The 22,287-nt window shown below is 38.2% G+C and overlaps 1 protein-coding gene across 1 annotated transcript in view; it reads left to right on the top strand.

The window, feature by feature from the left end:
• Positions 1-22,287, top strand: part of LOC134565690 (neuronal acetylcholine receptor subunit alpha-7-like) — a 284,815-nt gene that overhangs the window by 121,939 nt on the left and 140,589 nt on the right. The window contains exons 3-4 of the mRNA XM_063425328.1: positions 12,725-12,769; positions 14,958-15,067. Coding sequence (XP_063281398.1) covers positions 12,725-12,769; positions 14,958-15,067 — 155 coding nt within the window. The remainder of the gene's footprint in view (positions 1-12,724; positions 12,770-14,957; positions 15,068-22,287) is intronic.

The raw sequence follows: 22,287 nt of genomic DNA, 5'->3' as shown, positions 1-22,287 counted from the left end.
CCACTTATACCGCTCTCCGTCTATCCCTTCTTCTCCAGCGTCTGCTCTGTCCCTGTACTTTTGTAAGGTAGGATCTGCCCGGGTTTCCCTCCCAAACTCCTCTGGGGAATCCCAACGTAAGGGGGTCTGAGCTAAGGTGTCAGTCGGGGAAAAGGGTCTTACCTGGGCCTCCTCGGCAGGTGGGCTGGTTCCAGAGGCACGGGTCTGAGAGCGAGTAGTCACTGGGTTAACGTCCAAGGGACCCATTGGAGCATAGACCGAAACCAAAGGGGCCAAATCATTACCAAGAAGCACATCAGCGGGCAAGTCTTTCATAACCCCAACATCCACGTGTCTAGCGCCCACTCCCCAGTCCAGGTGAACACGGGCAACAGGTAACCGGAATACGGCTCCCCCTGCTACCCTCACGGCCACTGTGTCTCCGGTGTGCTGGTGTTCTGAGACCAAGTTCTTTTGGAGCAGTGTCATGGTGGCTCCTGTGTCTCTAAGTCCATTTACCACTCGGCCATTTAGTTTCACAGTCTGCCGGTGTTGCTGGCGATTGTCCTGATGGGCGGCTTGCACCGGGTCGGCTTCGTGCAAGATACCCCAGAATTCCTCCTGTTCTACACAGTGAGCAGCAGGCTGTGGTGGTCGCTGATTCGGGTTGGCTGATCTCCTCCAGGACTGAGCTTGGTTAGCTTGGTTCAGCGGACACTCCGGGCGCTTGTGTCCCAACTGTTTGCACAGAAAGCACCGGATGGGTTGGGAATAATCCCGGGCATTAAATTTGGATGGCTGTACATAATTATTGGACGGTGGTACTACTGGGCTGCGATGCACTGGGGGTTGGTAGGTTGTTGGAATCGGGGGGGCTGCTGGTCGGTATTCCACTCTGGTCGGAACTTTAACCACGGTACTGTCCAGTTTGCGAGCATCAGTATATTCGTCTGCCAACCGGGCCGCCTCGGGTAGGGTAGAGGGTTTTCTATCTCTGACCCACTCCCGAACCCCGGTAGGCAATTTCTCAAAACAGTGTTCCAGTAAGAATACCTGTAGTACCTCTTCCCCCGATACTGCTTGGCATCCTGCCATCCAGTGGGTTGCAGTACGGTGAACTCTGCAGGCCCATTCCACATACGAATCGCCACTTTGTTTGTTGGTTTCCCTGAAGCGCCGTCTGTAAACTTCTGGGGTCACCGCATACCTGGCTAGGAGCGCATCCTTCACTGCCCGGTAGCTGGTGATCTCCTCCTCTGGGATGGCCCGAAATGCATCACTAGCCCGGACGGATAATTTCCCAGAGAGGATGGTGACCCATTGGTCTGTGGGTACCTGATGGAGGGCACACTGCCTCTCAAAATCGGCCAGGAACCCATCGATCTCTCCTTCATTTTCAATAAAGTTTTTGAATGCAGCAAATGGTACCTTTTTCCTTCCGGAATCGTTATTGGGTACCTCTGCTGCTGCAGCTCCTCTTCCTTGGAGCGCTTGGTGTGCTGCTACTGCAGCTTGCACACGTTCCACAATGTCTGCTGAGGGGTTGGGGCCAAAGTGTGCCAGCCTTATTTGCACTGCCCGGTTAAATTGTATCTCCTCGGGTGTTAAATCCAAACTGCTGGGCACATTAGCGTTCTCCGTTCCCTGTGTTGCATCCATTTCCCTTAGCAAAGCAATAATTTCTCGTTTCTTTAAATTGCTTGCTGATCGACCTCGGCGTTCTATTATGTCCTTAAGAGTAGCACGTCTTAACTGTTCATACTGCATTTCTTTCCTTCTGTGTTGTGGGATTCATCCCGTCGCTTGCCACCAATTGTTAAGACACCTTTTGTCTTAATAAGTAAGTCACTGTTTAGTCTACCTTCCCCTCTCACCGTATCAAGTCCTTGTTCGTATACTGTATAATCCACGAACCATAACCAGGGGAAGTAGTAATCTCTCGAGTAACGATATCCACCAACGGCATAAGTTCCCAATAATAGTCCTTGAGCGTAAATAAGAATCCCCCCAATAACGAGACTGAAGCTCCGTGTTGAGGGTCAAAACAAGATCTGAGGACTGGAACATCCAGCCTGCTTTTTATTAGGAAAAGGCACACACAGGGCACTCCCAGGGGGAGGATGAAAATAACCAATTATACACAGGGTAACACCCCCACCTCTCCTCCCCTCAGATAATCACATACAATTAAACTGTACAATAATTCACCCCAGTTATGGATGTACCCCAAAACCAGGGGGTACACCCTTGAGTCCAGCACCGCTGGAAAGGTCTTGGTTAGGGGAACACTCTGTCCAAATCTTAGCCCATTCGGTTAAGGGGTTCGGGAGTTATGGACGATTGAAGTTTTGACCGACTGCACGGATCTTCTAGCCGAAAAGAGTTCCACAAGTTTCGGCCCTGCAGTCGGTCTCCGTTCGCCGGTTAAAATCACACGAAATCCTTGTCATCCACAACTGTCTCCGAGTTCGCTGGATTCCCCATAGCTGATTACCAGTAACTACCGAATGGCGAGTCGTTCGGTTGCTCCAACACGAACTTCTGGGTGTATGGAGGTCTCAGCGGTGTTCGCCTGTTTGGGTATCCGTTTTTAGTTCCACGCGTTCACAGGCAAACACCGCTGTTCGTACACAAGATGGCCGCGAACACGTGCAACAGTCCCAAAATGGCGGCCACCCATATGTTAGACAGGGAGTTCGTGCGAAACGAGGCGAACGGCTGGAAAACAGGCTGGAACGGTAAAACATACTTTATAACATCCCAAATCAGTCCTTTAGACGGATGGCCTAAAATAGCCGAATCCACAAAAGTACTAGACAGACGGATGGTTCCGTCACAGCCTCTGAAGAGGGAGAAGAGTCCGATCTCTCACCTGGGCACTCCTGTGAATACTTAGAGCCCCGTACTCCTCACCCTCTGCACCGGTGGGGGTCACCCGGTCCCCATCTCATAGTGAATTACCTTACCATCACTCCTGGATGAACATTGTGAAGGTGGCTCACACAAGGTCCCTCCAAAATGGCCGACGGAAGTTACAGCGCTGGCCCGAGGATGGGAAGCAAACTTTCAGAAGGCATTCGACTCCATCTGCCAGAGGTTCTGGAGAAGCTTGCTGGAGCAAGGGAGACAGCCTTCACTGAAAATAACCCAGCCTACACCTGTGAAACAGTTTAAAGGCAGAGCTACGGCCAGGAGATTTCCTCACAAGCAGAGAGGCAAGATCTGGGTGGCCAAGCACAGGCAGCATGCAAAGTTGAAATATCACCACCTGGGACTTCAGTGCCTCTTTCTGATTAAAGGAGAGGACGGCCTGAAGACACTGGGCGCCAGTCCCCGCCGACGCAAGGAGGAGAGACATGCTTTAAGACTCATGCTTCCCTATAAATCGATCTGGACTTTGCCTGACAGCCATGGGCATGGGTTGAGTCGGCTATATGCGAGGGGAGGCTAGATATGTCAGAGCAATAGCCCATTGTTTCTTCTCCCTCACAGTACTGCTATCTAGCTACCTTTTGTTTTTAAGCCTGTGCTTCTATGCCTCTTATTACATATGCTATCACTAACAAATAGTACCCAGCTACTAAGCTATATGGTGGTTGCCTTTTCTTAAGCGATTTCTAGATTTCAACTCTACCTTGAAATGTCTTCTAACCTTTTGTTAGTGTACTGACTCACACTCGTTGACCATGTTATATTTTCTTACAATAACCATGTCAAAGTACTATACCTACATAGTTTTTTTAAGATCCTCTGGCAGACTTGAGTTGAAACTCTGGACATCTATGCCAGGCATTTAAATTATGGCGAGGTTTGGTGTCTGTCTATCTGTCTGTTGAAACTAACACAAAAAATCCCTTAATCTGACATTATACACAAAATACTAGCTGTGATGTAAATTTTGTCATCAAAAATCAATTAATCCCTTATGACAAACTGGTTATTGGATTGATGATGAAAATAATCTTGGAACAATTACGCTATGTATTGGTCATAATTCAAAAAGTTGACCACTAGGATGAGGTCAGCACTCATTATAATCGTGTACATCCATATGGATCCATTGGGCAATTTAAAAAGTTGACGTGAAAGTTACAGATAAGAGATTTCTTTAAAAGTAAGAACACACACTGAAGAGGGACATACATACACTCTGGGAATAGATGATCAACAGTATTTAAAGACACACCTCTTTTCCCTCTGGAATTCTTGAAAGACTCTAAAAACTTCTTTGTTAGCCAGAGCACTTCTGGACTTCTGGAAAATTTCAGAAACTTCTCTCACTTTGCTATTCCATCTTCTCTATCTTTAAACACCCTTACCTAACACTCATACATCCATTGGGTTATACCTTCAATACATCAAAAGAATGTCTCTACAAGATTGGTACATATACTGGTTTATTTTAATAATTCCTAAAAACAAAATCTACCTGGATAATGCTGGTCAGATTTAAAAAAATTGGGATCATAATTAACTAGAGGGAATAATATAATTCAGGATTTCAGACTGTAGCTGAAATTAGCTTCCATTTTTAAGGGTTCCCGCTGGAATTTTAGACACGCCCCCTTCGGGGAATTGCCCAATCACTATAAACAGGGCGTGTTTATAATACATTAAAAGAAAATATTGTAAAGAAGTCCTCTGAGTGCTCCCACTAGTCCTTGTTTATATATTGTACGCTGGGGATGCGCCTGGGCAAGAATTCCAAAATCTACTGCATTAGAGGGTGAGTGCCAAGTTAAACCTGTTTATATATATATATATATATATATAATAGAAATTGTAGAAATTATAGAAATAAATATGCATATATATATGCATATTTATTTCTATAATTCTTTTTTAATTGCACCTTAATATAAAACGATAATTATGTAAATCCCTAGCCAAACACTATCCCTAACAATAACCTGCATTCTAGTTCTAACAGAAGCCCTTATTCCAACTGTACCACACTGGAGTATATAGAAGCTGTATGTACCACCACTAGCAAGATCCTATAACTCTTAATGTGCACAAGCATGCTAGGAACTATAGGGTGGCACACATTTGACGATGCCACCTTGGATATAAGAACCAATGTGTAATTTTAATCTGGTTCCTAAAAACCCTATAGCTAGTAGTTCTATTGCTATATGAGTACCATTATTGAATAGAATGATTGCAAAGAAAGTTATTAATCCTGAATGAGTTATAATAACCTCTATAACCCCAATGTACTATTCAAAAGCCAATCTTACCTGACTTGTTTCATTGTAACTCTGACATTTGGATTTTACATTTAAAGTTTTTGCTTTTTTTCCCATAAAGCAATCAGTATTGCTTAAGGTTTGATGACCCATGTGCAAAGAAGGTCCTCTTAGCAACTTCTGGAAAAAAAATATATAAAAAAACAGTAACCTAGAATAACTGTTCATTGAAACATATTCTGCTTTATGCTTGTTAAAAATGTTACTGCTTTGAAACATATTTTATTTTGTAGGACAAAAAAGCAAAACGTTATTGTTACTAAATTGAACAGAAAGTCTTTCATAGCAAGAACATATTACCATTATTATGAGGTTTGGTTCCGCAGAACCAACAGAAATATGACTTAAAAACCTAAAAATATTGTGCGGTATTGGCTGACGTGGTGCTTGCATCTGCAGATATTTTTATAGCCAAACATCTGATATAAAACGGAACATCCTGACCCAACTTTTAAAAAGTTATTAAAGGAAATAATATATGAGCATTGGCTTAAAATAAATCCAACAATAGCATTTTGATCAAAATGCAATCTGTTGACATTTTGTCACAACACATTTGTAAAAACAGACTATTTTCCATTTACCAGATGCTATAGATGAACTTTGAAAATGTTAGCTGTGATTACTTTTTAATTAATTTTATTCTTTACACCAAACCAAAGTTTGCCATATTTAAGTACCTGCAAAATACTGATTGCTTTGAATTTATTCAAACATATAAGATGTACAACTGGTTTTTAAACCAATATTTACGTTTACCACTAGTATTAGGAAATAAAAAGCTGTTTTTTGTCAATTCAAAAAGTAAACTACATTTCCAGTAACTTTGATGAGATTTAGTTACTTGTTTTTGCAAATGTGGTAAGTTAGATGATGCTCTAGTGGCAAGAAGTGCTTTGTCGCATTTTTTTCTACGTTCGGAGGAGCTTCTCCTAGCAGGGCTAGCTCAATAGCTGAGAGCGTTAGATCAGACAGAGAGCGTCTGGTTCTCAATCATCAGCAGCTGAGGTAGGAGTGCACCCAGCAGATCACAGGTAATAACTCAAACCATTCTAAAATTATATGGGGGGGATGGGAGGGGGTTAGAGCACTCCAGGGAGCATACAGCATTCTTGGAGGCTTTCTCTGGGTATTTTTGTCTCTTTTTCCTACTCTGATGAGAGGTATTCACTAATGTGTCAGTTGTCAGGATTTCAAAATACATTTCAAACATAAGGACAGGGAGGAGAACCGAAAACATAGCTGGGGATTTATTCACAAACCACAGAATTGTAATGAAATAAAAACCGAATGGCAAAATTTATTCTAAAAGTTTTTTCAAATCAGCTAAGCTAGCCTATATTTTTTAAAGAGAGAGGGCACATATATAAGTGTTTAATATGGGAGAATAGTGCGTTAAAGGAGTTGCTATTATTTTCTCCTTATACAGATTTCAATGTTTGAAATTAGAGTAAAGACAATGAATTGTATTGCTTCTTTTCAGAATCATTTTTATTACATTTTTCCAAGCACTTTCACCATAAGAAAGCATATTGTCCTATCAGGAACAGGACTAGATGACTGGGCTACTTCTTTCCATTATTAATATTCATAGGGCCCTAGAATTGGAGAGCCTCTAGACATCCCCTGATCCTATTAGGTATTGGTTATTTCCCCATTGTGCTCACTGCTCATAGGTCTCCACTTCCCAATGTTGTCAAATCCTTGGTATGGAACTGCTACTCCTGGTCACACCTGTGGCCCAAAGTAATCAATCAAATAAAATATTTAGAATGAACCTCAACCACCTTAGATTTCAGTCACATTTGTATAAGTATCAAGGAAAATCACAGCAATGATTTCACCCTGTTCCTTCAATATTCAACATTTTACTACTTTTTCATCACCAGGTCTCAGTAGGCATCTGCAAAAATGGACTTTGAGAAAATATATTGTGATTTTTGCACCCGTGGAACCACAACACCATTCAGTAAATATTAAATGATGTGGTTTCTATTGCTTACTTTGGAGCAATTTCAAAACACTTTACTATTTCGTATTTTGGCAAGATAGCCCCAGTTAGTGATAAGCATTTTAATATAACTTTTCTAAGTAATATAATAAGTATACATTTCAATACTATTTAATTACTATGAATTATCATGCATAGTTACACCTCAGCACAACCTAATGGCTGCTGTGATGAGAGTAACCGTACCTGGGATATTTATACTCTGGGGCTCTGTGCAATTTAAACTTGTACAATCTTTGCAAAATTATATATTTAACATAAAGGCTGCATTCACCAGACCTTGTGTACAACATAAGTATGCTGCCAAGATGAGCTGGCATAACATACAGCACACAGTGTACTCCATTAAAAGCTAGTTTTAAAGCAATAAAGTTTATAAAACATCTCTTAGGGGTGTACTCACTTTTTTTGCCAACTGTTTAGACATTAATGGTTGTGTGTTTAGACATTACTGCATGAAGGACACGAGTGCACTGTTAGGAATTAGGTAGGTAGTGAAAGAAAGGGTAGCTCAGCGGTTCCCAAACTGACGTACACACAGGTGTGCCATGGAACGTTTCCCCGATGCTATGATTATACATTACTGCTCAACAGGGTCCCGAGTGCCGCGGTCCTTTAAGACCGCGACCGGGCCCCTGGAATGTCGACCGGCTGGGAGGAAGTGAGAGCCTGTCACTTCTTCCCAGCATCATGCAGAGAGACGGCACGGGAGGCAGAGGAGGCAGCCGCAGCTTGAGGGGAGAGTAGCATGAAGAGCTCCAGACCCTTTCTCTCTCCCTAGCAGGACCAGGACTCCAAGCCACCCTCCTGGCCACCCTCCTGAACAAGGTAAGGTAACAGGAGGGTGGCTGGAGATATAAAAAAAAAATCACTTGTGTGTGAGTGTTTGTATGAGTTTGTGTGTGTGTGTGTGTGAGTATGTGTGTATAATGTAGGTGTGTATATTAGTGTGAGTATGAGTGTTTGTATGTGTGTGAGTGTGTGTATGTGTGTGAGTGTGAGTGTATGTATATGTGTATGTGTGTGTGTTTGAGTGTGTGTGCATGAGTGTATGAGTGTGTATGAGTGAGTGTGTCAGGATGTGCATCTGTGTGTGTATATATATGTCAGCGTGCTTCTGGGTCTGTGTGTGCACACACAACTGTGTATGTGCCTCTGTGTATCAGGGTGTGAGTCTTTATGTCAGTGTGTGAATCTGTGTCATGGTGTGGGCATGTATCAATGTTTGTGTGTGTCAGGGTGCATGTGTGTATGTTGGTGTGTATCTATGTGTGTGTATGTGTCAGTGTGTATCTATATGTGTGTATGTGTCAGTGTCTATATGAATTTGTGCTAATATATATAGATGAATAAAACAAATTATAATTATAATAAGTGTTTAAAAACAGGAATATTGTGTATAGCAGGGGTGCTTAAAATGTAGATCCCATGTGTTTTAAAACTACAGTTTCATGATTATTTGTCATTCTAAAGGCATGGAAGGCATCATGGGAGTTGTAGTTCTACAACCTCTGAGGATATACCTTTTGGGCACCCCTGGTATATAGATTGATTTTCAGCAATCTATACATATTATTTCAAATGTAAAAATTCAGATTATGTAAATTTATTCAATTTCTGTATTTGATGTATTTGGTGATCCGTAACATACCTCACAACATTTTATATGGACAAGGAGGGAAACTTTAATTTTAGGGGTGTGAGTGGGGATGTGACCAGGGGCAGGGCTGTTCTGAGAAATTTTAAGTGACTTGCTAATACTGTAATAATTTACACAACTAAAATGTAATCTAGAACAAGCACCATGTATCATGTTTACACAAACTGATTTTCCACACATGTTTATTATAATTTAAAGACAATGTGAGTAGTATTGTTGTAGAGGTTTGGTATAAATTAAGACACACCAAGAATGCTGAGCTCCTACAAAAAAGGGACATTAGAAAAGAGAAGAGGGATTTGTGCCCAAAAGAGCGGAGGTGTAATCTTTCATTCATGAAATTTGTTTCTAAACCTAAACCAAACAGGCAACATTCATGCATTTACCTGTAAAAGCAAAACATATTTAAAAACATATTTAATGATAATAAAAGCGAAACCATGTCTAGTCAGCAGTCATGCAAGGTTATGTTTCAAACGTAACCAGAAGAGAGATATTGATTGAAAATGGTGCTTGATGGATGATTTATTTCAGAGAGGACAAGGATTTGTCTGGCTAGTGATTTAATTCAGTAAACAAACAGACAGAAATCAAATAGGTTAATTGCTTGTCTTTTGACATCTGAATCCGTTGAAAAGACATTTTATGGTTACTCTTGTTTTGCAGGCAGTTGTGATAAATTATGCACACTGTTGCTGAAGCTAGTCAAGTCGATTTTCTAGTGGAGGGCAACTTGCATCAGATATATATATATATATATATGTTCTTTACTAAAGCAGGTTTATTAATCAGAGCTCACGAGTCACAAACCTGCATCAACATGGATGGTCAGGGACAGCATGGGTGTAGATTATTTAGGTGCAACAGGGCATTTCTTCAAAGTTAAAACAAAAGAGATAACTTTATTTACCCCTAAGTAGCTCCGACAGAATAAAGAGTTTATGTTGTCTACATTAACCTTCTGACCAAACTCTTAAAACTGTTACAATAAAAAAAAAATGACATGTGGCACTGGTAATTGGGCGAAGATGTTGGGTTTGGGGCCTATTTAAATTACTAACATCACACACTCAATTTTCCTTATATGTTAAACATCTCCAAACTTTCTTTAAGACACACATAAATTGGGATAAAGGGAACAAGTAGTTCAGCAAGGGGAATCAAGTTTTGAACCTGTTAAATAAAAAATTCATGTCACAACTGTTACACGCACCAACTAGAATGGATGCTTGCCTGGATTTGGTTATAACAAACAATGTTAATCTTTTGAACAACATTCAAGTAGAGGAGCACTTGGGAAACAGTGATCACAATATGTGTCTTTTGAAATAAACTCATAAAAGCAAATGCACGTAGGGTATACAAAAACATAACATTTTAAAAAGGCCATAATCTGTAAGATTAAAGGGACACTGGAGGAACCCAGACCACCACTCATCAAAGTGGTCTGGATGCAGTGTCCCTTTTGCACCTAGTGCTGCAGTGTTAAACATTGCAGCACTAAGTCTGCCCATAGTGTCTGTCTACCAGACAGCCACTAGAGGGCTTCCTGGTTCGAAATTGACCTTTTGTCCGGTGTCTGATGCTGGACATCCTCACGCTCTGCATAAGGACCTCCAGAGTCAGATTTTTCCACATAGGAAAGCATTGATTCAACGGGGAGGTTTTTTTTGCTGTGCATGCACATTAGAGCCCGCTTATCACGGGACAGAGAAGGGGAGGAGCTTTGACTCATAGCCACTGGGATCAGGTAAGTAAATAAAGGGGGAGATGGGGAGAGCGATAGTGTCAGGAATACAGATTTGTATTCCTGGCACTATAGTATCCCTTTAAGGCAGCTTAATATATACTGACAATAGCTCTTTAGTGGAAAAAAAAAAAAACAACATAGGATAAATGGAATATCTTCAAACAAATATTAGGAATGTACACTTCTCAGTATGTACATTGGGTAATAAGTATAAAATAAATAAATTGAAGCCAATGTGAGGCTTATGGGAGGGTAAACCAATAAATTAAAAATGTAAAGTATTTAAATAAGACAAATCAGAGGCATCCTATTTAAGTTATAATGAAACCAATAATGCATACAAAAAAAAATGATTTGTTGGGCTCAGTATATATTAAGGAGGAACCTATGGCAAGAGATATGCATATGATTGCTGCAAAAAAATTGTGATTGGATGACTGAAGACAAGGTGCTGCAGCAACTAGAGAACGTTAATGTAAACAATGCTCCTGGGCTTGACGGTATTTACCCACAAGTACTTAAGGAGCTAAATGTGAAGATAAGTAAACCTGTGTTTAGTCTTTCAGAATTATTTTCTTCAAGGAATTGTATGGAAGGATCGGATGAAGGCAGATATGGTCCCTATATTCAAAAAGGGTTTAAAATTGCTGGCAATTATAGACCTGTGTGCTTATCTTCTGTGACTAGGAAAGTATTTGAAGGGTTATTAAGGGATAATATTTAGAAATTCATTGGGAAGAACATTGTTATTGGCAAAAATCAGCATGGTTCTAAATTTTAACTCAAATGTTGGCTTTATGTTGGAATCAAGAAGACTATTTTCCTAAAGTCCTAGAGTATGTAGACTTTCTCACTCCTCTGGGTTTTATTTTTGTGTATTCCTTATTCTCGGATCCTCTTCCAGAGGCCTGGGAGTCTGAGGGTTCTGTGCAGTATCTTAGCTGTTCCTCTTCTGTCCCACTTGGAGTCTGCTGAAGTCACTCCCCCAACTTAGGGGTTACAGTACTGGGTGCTCCTATCACATATGAAACTACTACTGCCTTTACTTTCCAAATCCTTTCTAGCTTCTCTTTCAGTCCTTGTTATTTGTCAATCTTCTCATGTTCCTTCTTCCTGATTGATAGTCACTGGTTATTGTCACATCCACCACCATTGTATTATCCTGTTCCTTGTCTACTACTGCAATGTCATGTTGGTTGGCCACTACTTGGTTGTCTGTCTAGATGTGAAAGTCCCACAGGACCTTAGCCCTGTCATTGAGTCCCATCCACAATCTGATGATGGTATACCCCATGGAGGGGCTTGTCTTACCATAAAGCCTCCTCCTATGCTGCATCCTCTATCTGTTGTCTCAGGCATTGCTTTAGAAACATAGAATGTGACGACAGATAAGAACCGATTTTTCTAAATACTTTCATTGGTCCCTGGCCTTATCTTAAGTCTAGTATAGCCATATGCCTACCCCACACATGCTTACACTCCGTCACTGTGTTAACATCTACCACTTTAGCTGGAAGGCTATTCCATGTATCCAATACCCTCCTTGTAAAGTAATACTTCCTGATATTATTTTTAAACATTTGCCCCTCTAATTTAAGACCATGTCCTATTGTTTGTTTTTCTTTATTTAAATATAGTCTCCTCCTTTGCTATGTGGACTGCCTTTATTTATATTAAATGTTTCTATTCATCTATCCCTTGTCTCATCTTTTCTCCAAGCTATACATATACATATTTGGGAGCAATCTGAGTGATGTACCTGTGCAGCACTGACACAGAAAGCACCTCTAGTGGCCGTCTGAGTGACTGCCACTAGTGGTGTAACTAACCAGCAATGTAAACACTGCCATTTCTCTGAAAAAGCCTGCAAGGACAAGCTATAGACACTAGAACCACTACATTAAGTAGCAGTGGTTCTGGTGACTATACAGTCCCTTTAAATACAAGTATGTTTATGCAAATATTTCATTTTATTTTAAGTGGCCTGATTGTCAATTACTCTAAACTTTTAAAACAAATGATTTAGTGAATTAATTTTTGCTAAGTCTACTTCTTCTTTTTTTTTCTCTTTTTAGGATGAGAAGAATCAGGTCTTGATAACAAATGCATGGCTTCAAATTGTAAGTAGTATTGTGCATTGCAATGACATCTTAAAGTTAAATATGCAAGATTAAGTGATCCGGGCCAAGAGCTGACTTTCGATTTGCTTTGAGAAATGCCCCATAATCAGATTATTCTGGAAATATGTTGATGACTTTCTATATCAGTATAACTGACAGCATGGCCCCTACTCACAATTATGCAATATTTGTGATTCTGCCACGAGGCCAAATCCTTCATAAACTCTAATCAACTGAGTAAGCAGTGGGAAGAAAGTCAATGATCCAGGAATAGCTGACTCCCAACTCTCCATCATCTGAGATATTGAAGGGAAAATGTCTTGCATGGATTAGTTGATAGATTGCAATATCGTTAAAGCAGTGGCTTCTTCACCCCTTGTCTCTGCAGTATTCTGTATGTTAGCTACTGGTTGTCAAATATTCCCATTTTAAACATGCGCGCTATATAAATGATGATAGTAATAATAATAATTACTTGGATTGGCAGGGAACTTTTTTAAAATTCTGGTGCCCATACATTAACACGCTAGAGCAGGTGTAGGCAACCTGCAACACTCCAGATGTTTTTGACTACATCTCCGCTGATGCTTTGCCAGTATTATTTTTGTATGAGCATTATGGGAGTTGTAGTCCACAACATCTGGAGTGCCAAAGGTTTCCTACCCCTGCTCTAGATGTAGTGTATCAGAATTACCCCTGATATATGAATATAAAAGCTTCCACTCTAATCAAAGAGGTTTTGCTAGATTGGGATCACTTGACTGCTTACTCAGGGGCCAGTCTGAGAACACGAGAGGCGGGATTCTCTTAGCAGAGTAAATGTTTACACTGCTTACTGAATAGCAATTCTTTCATTGAAATCTATGGCAAATCTATGTCTTTTATATTGAACACAATAAAAAAATATTTATAAAAAAAAAAATCTATGGTAAAATTGCTATTCAGTACGCAGACTGTTCTTCATTCTAATCTACCAAATGACCTATAAATATAACATTTTGGCATACATTTCCATATATATATATTGATCTTTATTCATAAATATCTACTGCAAGAAAATATGTTTATTGATTTGGAAACCTTATTTCTATAAAAAGTCTTATTACAATGTGGCCAATTATTGTAAAATTTATCATAATTATTATCAATGCCCTTATGTATTACTAGAATGTTAACTCCTTCACTTGCCATATCTACCAATTTAAAAGCCCAGGAAAATGTTTATTGTAGAATATTTACATTTTATTGTAATCCATTTTAAATGACAGCACATCATGATGGCTATAAAAGTTATGATGGCTATTTTATTATATGTATACATACAATACAATACAATGAATATATATATATTCATTGTATTGTATTGTATGTATACATATAATAAAATACTTTGGATTGAAAACTTTTATAGCCATCATGATGTGCTGTCATTTAAAATGGATTACAATAAAATGTAAATATTCTACAATAAACATTTTCCTGGTCTTTTAAATTGGTAGATATGGCAAGTGAAGGAGTTAACATTCTAGTAATACATAAGGGCATTGATAATAATTATGATACATTTTACAATAATTGGCCACATTGTAATAAGACTTTTTATAGAAATAAGGTTTCCAAATCAATAAACATATTTTCTTGCAGTAGATATTCATGAATAAAGATCAATATATATATATAATACTTCTTTAAATGAACATAACATTTTGCATTACCAAATGTCCTGCGCATGCATCACCAGTGTCAGCAGTTCATTTTAAATAGTTACATAGTTATGGAAGCTGAAAAGACACATGCGTCCATCAAGTAGTTCAGCCTTTCTCACAACTGTTTTTGCTGTTGATTCAAACGGCAAAAGAAACCCAGTGTGAAGCACTTCCAATTGTGCAACAAACTAGGAAAAGAATATTTTTTGACCCCAGAATGGCAGTCAGATTTATACAAGGTTTAAGGTACAGAAATGTATAATTTTTAACATTGTCATATTGAAATCCTTTATGTAATAAATTATTAAATATGTTTTATTAATACAGGGAATTATTGAATGCAGTGTGTGTGTTTGTATTTTGTTCTTGTGTATGCATTAATGCATCACCATTTGAGTCTAGATTCTATCAGTAGATTTTTGTACATTCCCTTATGCCTACAATCAAACAGTATTATTAAACATAAACATTTGTTTTTTTAGTACTGGAATGATTTCTACCTAACATGGGATCAATCAGAATTTCCTGGAGTACAAACACTTCGTTTTCCTTCTGATCAGATATGGGTACCAGATATACTCCTATACAACAGGTAATTCACAATAATTGGAACCATTTGTCTATTGAGTTGCCTTTTACTTATAATATGCCATTACATTTAGGCATATTCTTTATTCACTATGAGCCTGGTGAATGTGCCATTGCATTAGGAATAGAGTTCAGAGAAGGGCTACTAAACTAATTCATGGATTGCAGGATAAAACTTAACAGGAAAGGTTAAAGGATCTTAACATGTATAGCTTGGAGGAAAGACGAGACAGGGGGGATATGATAGAAACATTTAAATACATAAAGGGAATCAACACAGTAAAGGAGGAGACTGTATTTAAAAGAAGGAAAACTACCACAACAAGAGGACATAGTCTTACATTAGAGGGGCAAATGTTTAAAATAATTTCAGGAAGTATTACTTTACTGAGACGGTAGTGGACGCATGGAGTAGTATAGGTTAACACAGTGAGGGTGTTTAAACATGCATGCGATAGGCATTAGGCTACCGTAGACTTAAGATAAGGTTAGGGACTAATTAAAGTATTTAAAAAAATTGGGTACACTAGGCAAACTAACTAACCAAACTTTAGTTGAAGAGATACTATAGGTATCAAAACAACTTTATTTTAATGAAGTAGTTTTTGTGTATTTCATTTTCAATTAGATGTTAACTTGTTTTAGACATTTATTTCTTCTGCTCTGTACATTGACCTTAAATCACACACAGGCGACAGAGCAGGATATAGGAAATTCTAGATTAAATAAATAATAAAGGAAATTTAAACATTCACGCTCTAGTTACATTAAATGTTTAGGGAGACTGTGTAAGTCACATGCAAAGAGGTGTGAGTAGGGTTTTATAAACCAAGTGATTTAGTTCCTAAATGGCAGAGAACTGAACAAAAAACTGCTTCATTAAGCTAAAGTTATAGTATCCCTCTAACATTGCCTCGATTGCTGTGATCAAAGTAAATACCCTTTAAAAAATGTGTCCCTCTGCCTTTAAAAAATGGTAAATATTATGTATGGTTACTGTTAGCAAAATAGCCAATACCCTCTAAAAAATGCCTTTTAACCAATTAACCAGTCAGAAGTCGGAGTAGTGTAAGAATAGGATCGAATCATTATTTTAATAGAGAGAAGCAGTCCAAACTGATTCTGATTTACAGATATAAAAATTTTGCATATTTATAAAATATAAGTTAAAAGTTACAAACAAAGGAATGTGAGCTACCACCCTTTCTACCATTTCTCACAATATACACACATGCCCTTTCTTAGTGCTTACTTAGAAGGGGGAGCAGTAGCATCTCATAACATTGATAGTTTCTTACAAATTAGACAAGCAATTTAAACACTTTTGTCTATTAACCCTTCAATTACCAGTCAGCAAGCTTATCCAGTATATCAGTTGGATCACACTGGTTTGCATTTCATTGTTACATAACTATACAGGTATTTGCCACAGTACACTTAAAGGGAAAGTGTTAAATTACAGTGGATCAAACACATAGTAGAAATACAAAAAATGCCCCTATCACGAAATGACAGGAAAACCCTCTGTCTTGAACAGGTTAGAGAAGACCTGCCTGTTTTATCGCATAATGTCTCTATTTCTAGGTCTATACTTTTGGTACTTGCTTTGTAGAAAAAGTCACTAAAAAGTTATCTGGAACGTGTGCCTGTTATAGGCTCCCTTTATTATTTTCAGTAAATGGTTGTGATGTGATTTACCAGTCTGACTCTGTCCATTGTTGGGACATACTGATGTTTTTGCTGCATTTCTTGTGATTTGAAGATGTCTGTTTTGGTATAAGCAGTTTTGCTACCCCAAATCTCAGACTCTATTGCTACAGCTCTCCACATATCTGCATTATCAGAACCAGTCTGTTACCATTGCCATGTCCTGCTTCTACCTGACTGTATGTCATACTCACAGTACCCACTCATGCCTGTTTCAATGTTAGCTTTTGCCTAATCTAAGTCACTGAGACCAACAGAACAGATCTCCCTATTTTTATGCTGAAATGAGTTTTGTAGGAATCAAAAACTGCAAAAACTGTACCACTCAGGTGAACTGTAGAAATAGTCATAGCTTCTATTACAGAAAAAAACCTTCTTGTAAAAGGTTAATATTTCTTGATGGGTTTTATTAGTGGGGGTTTTCATATTAAAGATAAGGGGAAAACGCATTTGCAACAAAAACGTTTCTATTTGATGTTTTTTTGCCGCACACGCTGACCATTGTACTTTGGTTTTGGTGACATTATCGTAAAGATCGCTTTCAGGCAGGAAAGCAAATAAATAAAATCACATCAAATAAACCTACTATTATATAAATTGTCCTGGTGTGAAGGCAAAGAAGATACATCATTTGTTTTGCATGCCTCAAACCTTCTACAAATAGATTTTGCTTAGAAATAAGATAGCTTTCAAAATACACTGCCATTTAGATTTCTGAAAAATCCTATCTTCAAAAATATGTCTGGCTTAATTCTTTCCTGGGAAAAGATGAGCCAAGTCTCTCGATAATTGTGCAATTTGACTGTGTTACCACCTGTTCTAACAGCAGATATATATTGTATATTGTTTTTTGTTTTGTTTGTTTGTTGTTGTTTTTTTACACTTATCACTGTAACAGCAAATCAGGTTTGGTTAATTGGTCACTAGCCCAGCCATTGAAACTATACATTCACTGTGGCCTCTTTTTCCGGTATCACAGACAGGGGGTAGAGATTTTTATTTGAGTAACATGCCTTTTGTGTGACCTCTCAGTCATTCATCTGGATTTTCGTACCCCCTCTTTGTCTCACCGAGACTTGGCTTAATTCTCAACAATAAATATGTTATTATTAAGTTTTGCTCGTGACGTTTTATAGTTTTATTCTTTGTACACCCCTACCTTTACCCACCTATCTTTTCTTTCTAAGATCCCACAGACTAATCATTTTCTCTACCCAGGGTTTACCGATGTCCATATTCCTGCATATTCAATATAAACCTTGAAAGTATATTCTCCCTTTTGTCAAGTCACTGGAAAAATGTAGGAAAACGTAACTGATCTAGTAAAAGGGCTCCACCCATCTCTAGTGACACTTTTTTTTTTTAGCTATTTTAATCCGAATTGGGCCGTCTGGATTTCAGTTCCTTACAAGTCAGAGTTTAGTAATTAATCCTGAGTTTGTTGTAAACTGAGACTGCCAGTGGTATACTTGTGGTTTAGGGGTTATGTTCACTAAACAGTTACTTTTTTCACATAGACAACTTGGAGAGATACATTTCAACTTTATTGTGGTCTAAAACGTGTCATTTACTGCCAAATACCACAATTCATTGTTTACAAAATGGATACCAAAGTGATTAGCAATATGGGAAAGAATGTATTTAAGAAAATATATGTACTAGAGAGAAAATAGTAGTGGGTTGCCTTAACTAAATTATTTAAGAGGATATTGAACTAAACAGGGATTTGGTAGCTCACACAATTTAGGGCAGTTTTCAAAATTTTCTTTTGCCTTGGATTTGACAACTTACCTTGTTTCATTCACTTTATTTGGTTTCTAAAATCTAGGCTTAGAATTCTGAAGTCACAGTGCAACCTTTAAAATATAAGTCCCGAAATTGTTGTTTAATTTATATTCTTAATAATGGATTTGACTTAGAGGTAGTACTTGGTACCCTAAATTCTCCTGTAGAGATTCAAAGTGATAACTCTTATAATCAATTGATAATTGTAGATAATGAACTTCTATAATAGCAAACATTTTACTTAGTAAGTACCAATAGAAAAAATGGAAAATCTCTACAGTCATGGGAAAAAGAAAGTACACCCTCTTTGAATTCTATGGTTTACATATCAGCACATAATAACAATCATCTGTTCCTTAGAAGATCTTAATTTAACAAAAATAAATTGGTGCTTGCTCATTGGGAGCGATCAACTAACGCTTTCAGACAATGTGCTGGTCCTATACTGCTGGACTTATCTCAGAAAAACTAATAGAAGCTCATAGCAGGAACTTCCTGTTTTAGTGGAATTTGAGAGGAGGCAGGGGACTGTACCCTACAGAACCCAGGTAAGGATTAACCATTAGGTGACCCTAGGCTGACACCTAGGGCCCAGGGTTCAGACAGGCACCTTGGAACATTGAGTTTGTTTGGCCTATTATCCATCACTATGTGAAGAATGAAGGAGGTGCCAAAATTGGTAACTTGCCTAGGGCCTTGTGAAATCGTAATCTTTGCTGATAACCACTAAAGTGGTGATGGTGCTTGGAGCGTTCCTTTAAGTGTTTACTGTTTAAAGCTAATCCATCATCTTATGCAGGAGTAGGCAACCTTTTGCACTCCAGATGTTATGGGCTACATCTACCATAATGCTCTTACAGCCTTCGAGGGAATTGTAGCCTACAACATCTGGAGTGCCGAAGGTTGCCTGACACTGATCCATAGCAGTGTATGTAGAAGTTAATTTTAAAATTAAATTGTTGACTGCATTCTATGAAGAAATAAGTAGAAGTAAAGATCAGGGTTTTGCAGTGGATGTGATCTATTTGGATTTTGCCAAGGCATTTGATACGGTTCCACACAATAGATTAGTGTTCAAACTCAAAGAAATTGGTGTAGATGAAAATTCTTGTTCTTCGGTAGGACATTGGCTTAAAAACACAGAGAGTTGTCATTAATGGTACATTTTCAAGCTGGACAGAGGTAGCAAGTGGTGTCCCTCAGGGTTCTGTTCTGGGACCCCTTCTATTTAACATGGTTATAAATGATCTTGTTTCAGTGTTCGCAGATGACAAAAAACTTTGTAAAGTAATACAATGTGAGCAAGATATTACTTTGCTGCAGAGGGATTTAGATAGACTGGGGGACTGGGCACTCAAATGGCAGATGAAATGTATTGTAGAAAAATGCAAAGTTATGCACTTTGGCGTAAAGAATGCACAAGCAACTTATACCCTTAATGGAAGCGAATTAGGAATAGCAACACACAAGAAGGATTTGGGAATTGTTATAGACAACAAACTATGCAACAATGTGCAATGTCAGTCAGCAGTGGCTAAGGCCAGTAAGGAATTGTCATGAATGGAAAAGGGCATGTCATTTTGCCTCTTTATAAGTCACCCCTAAATCCCTTAAAGGGATTTAGGGGTGATTATTTCTGATGACTCAAAGGTAGGCAGACAATGTAATAGAGCAGCAGGAAATGCTAGCAGAATGCTTGGTTGTATAGGGAGAGGTATTCGCAAGAGGGAAGTGGGAAGAGGGAAGTGCTCATGCCGTTGTACAGAACACTGGTGAGACCTCACTTGGAGTATTGTACGCAGTACTGGAGACCGCATCTTCAGAAGGATATTGATACCTTAGAGAGAGTTCAGAGAAGGGCTACTAAACTGGTTCATGGATTGCAGGATAAAACTTACCAGGAAAGGTTAAAGGATCTTAACATGTATAGCTTGGAGGAAAGACGAGACAGGGGGGATATGATAGAAACCTTTAAATATATAAAGGGAATCAACACAGTAAAGGAGGAGACTATATTTAAAAGAAGAAAAACTACCACAACAAGAGGACATAGTCTTAAATTAGAGGGACAAAGGTTTAAAAATAATATCAGGAAGTATTACTTTACTGAGAGGGTAGTGGATGCATGGAATAGCCTTCCAGCTGAAGTGGTAGAGGTTAACACAGTAAAGGAGTTTAAGCGTGCGTGGGATAGGCATAAGGCTATCCTAACTATAAGGTAAGGCCAGAGACTAATGAAAGTATTTAGAAAATTGGGCAGACTAGATGGGCCGAATGGTTCTTATCTGCCGTCACATTCTATGTTTCTATGTTTCTATGTTTCTGGTAGGACCACATCTTAAATATGCTGTGCAATTTTTGGCACCTGTTCTAAAGAAGGATATTATGGCACTAGAAAAAGAGGCGGGCTACAAAATGAATAAAAGGAATGAAACAGTTTAGCTATGAGAAAGGTTAGCAAATTTAAACCTCTTTAGTTTAGAAAAATGTTGCCTCAGATATGATAACATTATACAAACATATCCGGGGCCAATATAAACCATTGTGTAGAAATCTATTCACAAAAAGGACTATACATAGGACACGAGGTCATGCGTTTAGTCTGGAAGAAAGAAGATTTAGTCTAAGGCAAAGAAAAGTTTTTTGGTTTTTTCTAACCGTAAAAAAAATAAGGATGTGGAATTCTCTGCCTGAAAAAGTGGTTTTATCAGAGTCCATACAGATGTTCAAACAGCAACTACATGCATGCTTGCAAAAACATAATATTAAATGATATCATTTTCAACTGTAGGGTAATAGCTTCTTGATCCAAGGATAAATCTGACTGCCATTCTGGGATCAAGAGAGAAATTTCTTTCCTGGTTTGTTGCAAAATTGGAAGTGCTTCAAACTGTTGTTTTTGCCTTCTTTTGGATCAACAGCAAAAAAAAGATGTGAGGAAGGCTGAACTTGATGGACACATGTCACTTTTCAGCCTATGTAACTTTGTAAAATTGCTGTTATCTACTTATTTTTATCAGCAGTGCCTGTATAGTATAAGATGTACATTTTAGCAAGTAAGTACAAGATTAGATCATTTGCATAATAGGTCTAAATTACCTGTGTAGGACTGCACACACTCATTTTAACTCTTAAAGAGACACTCCTCTGCGCAAATACAAATCTCTTTTTTTTGCTTAAAAAAATCATATAAATCTTTATTTTTCATTGTCGGCATATCTAAAACCAGCTGATCTTTTAAATGTATATATAAATATATATATATATATATATATATATATATATATATATATCTTAACAAGCCCTCCCCTTCTAACCCAGTTCATACTTTCTTTAACTTACCAATCACAACCAGGATGTAACAGAACAAGCTGTGTGATTGACAACCATTGAGGTGGAACAAAGTTAATTCATAAGAGTATCAATTGTTTTTGAAATACGCACTTTTTGTAAAATGAAAAAAAGACAGCATACTCTTCAAACATAATGCACTTTAATGAGCTAGAGTGCTTTAGGTGATTGGAGTGTTCCTTTGACCTTCCATTTACAAAGCTACAATAAATATTACAATTTATCATTTATAGAAAGACAATATAAGGCTTGATTCCATGTTTGTCGCAATCATTTACAGATTAATCAATCACAAAAATTACTTAATCTAACTTGAGCAATTACTGACTGTTGTCATGGTACAAAATGCAACATGTAATCAGCTGCTATAGACATTTGCAA

Source organism: Pelobates fuscus, chromosome 6 (genome assembly GCF_036172605.1).
Source record: "Pelobates fuscus isolate aPelFus1 chromosome 6, aPelFus1.pri, whole genome shotgun sequence".
Classification (NCBI taxonomy): Eukaryota; Metazoa; Chordata; class Amphibia; order Anura; family Pelobatidae; genus Pelobates; species Pelobates fuscus.
This window is presented reverse-complemented; position numbering and strand designations above follow the sequence as displayed.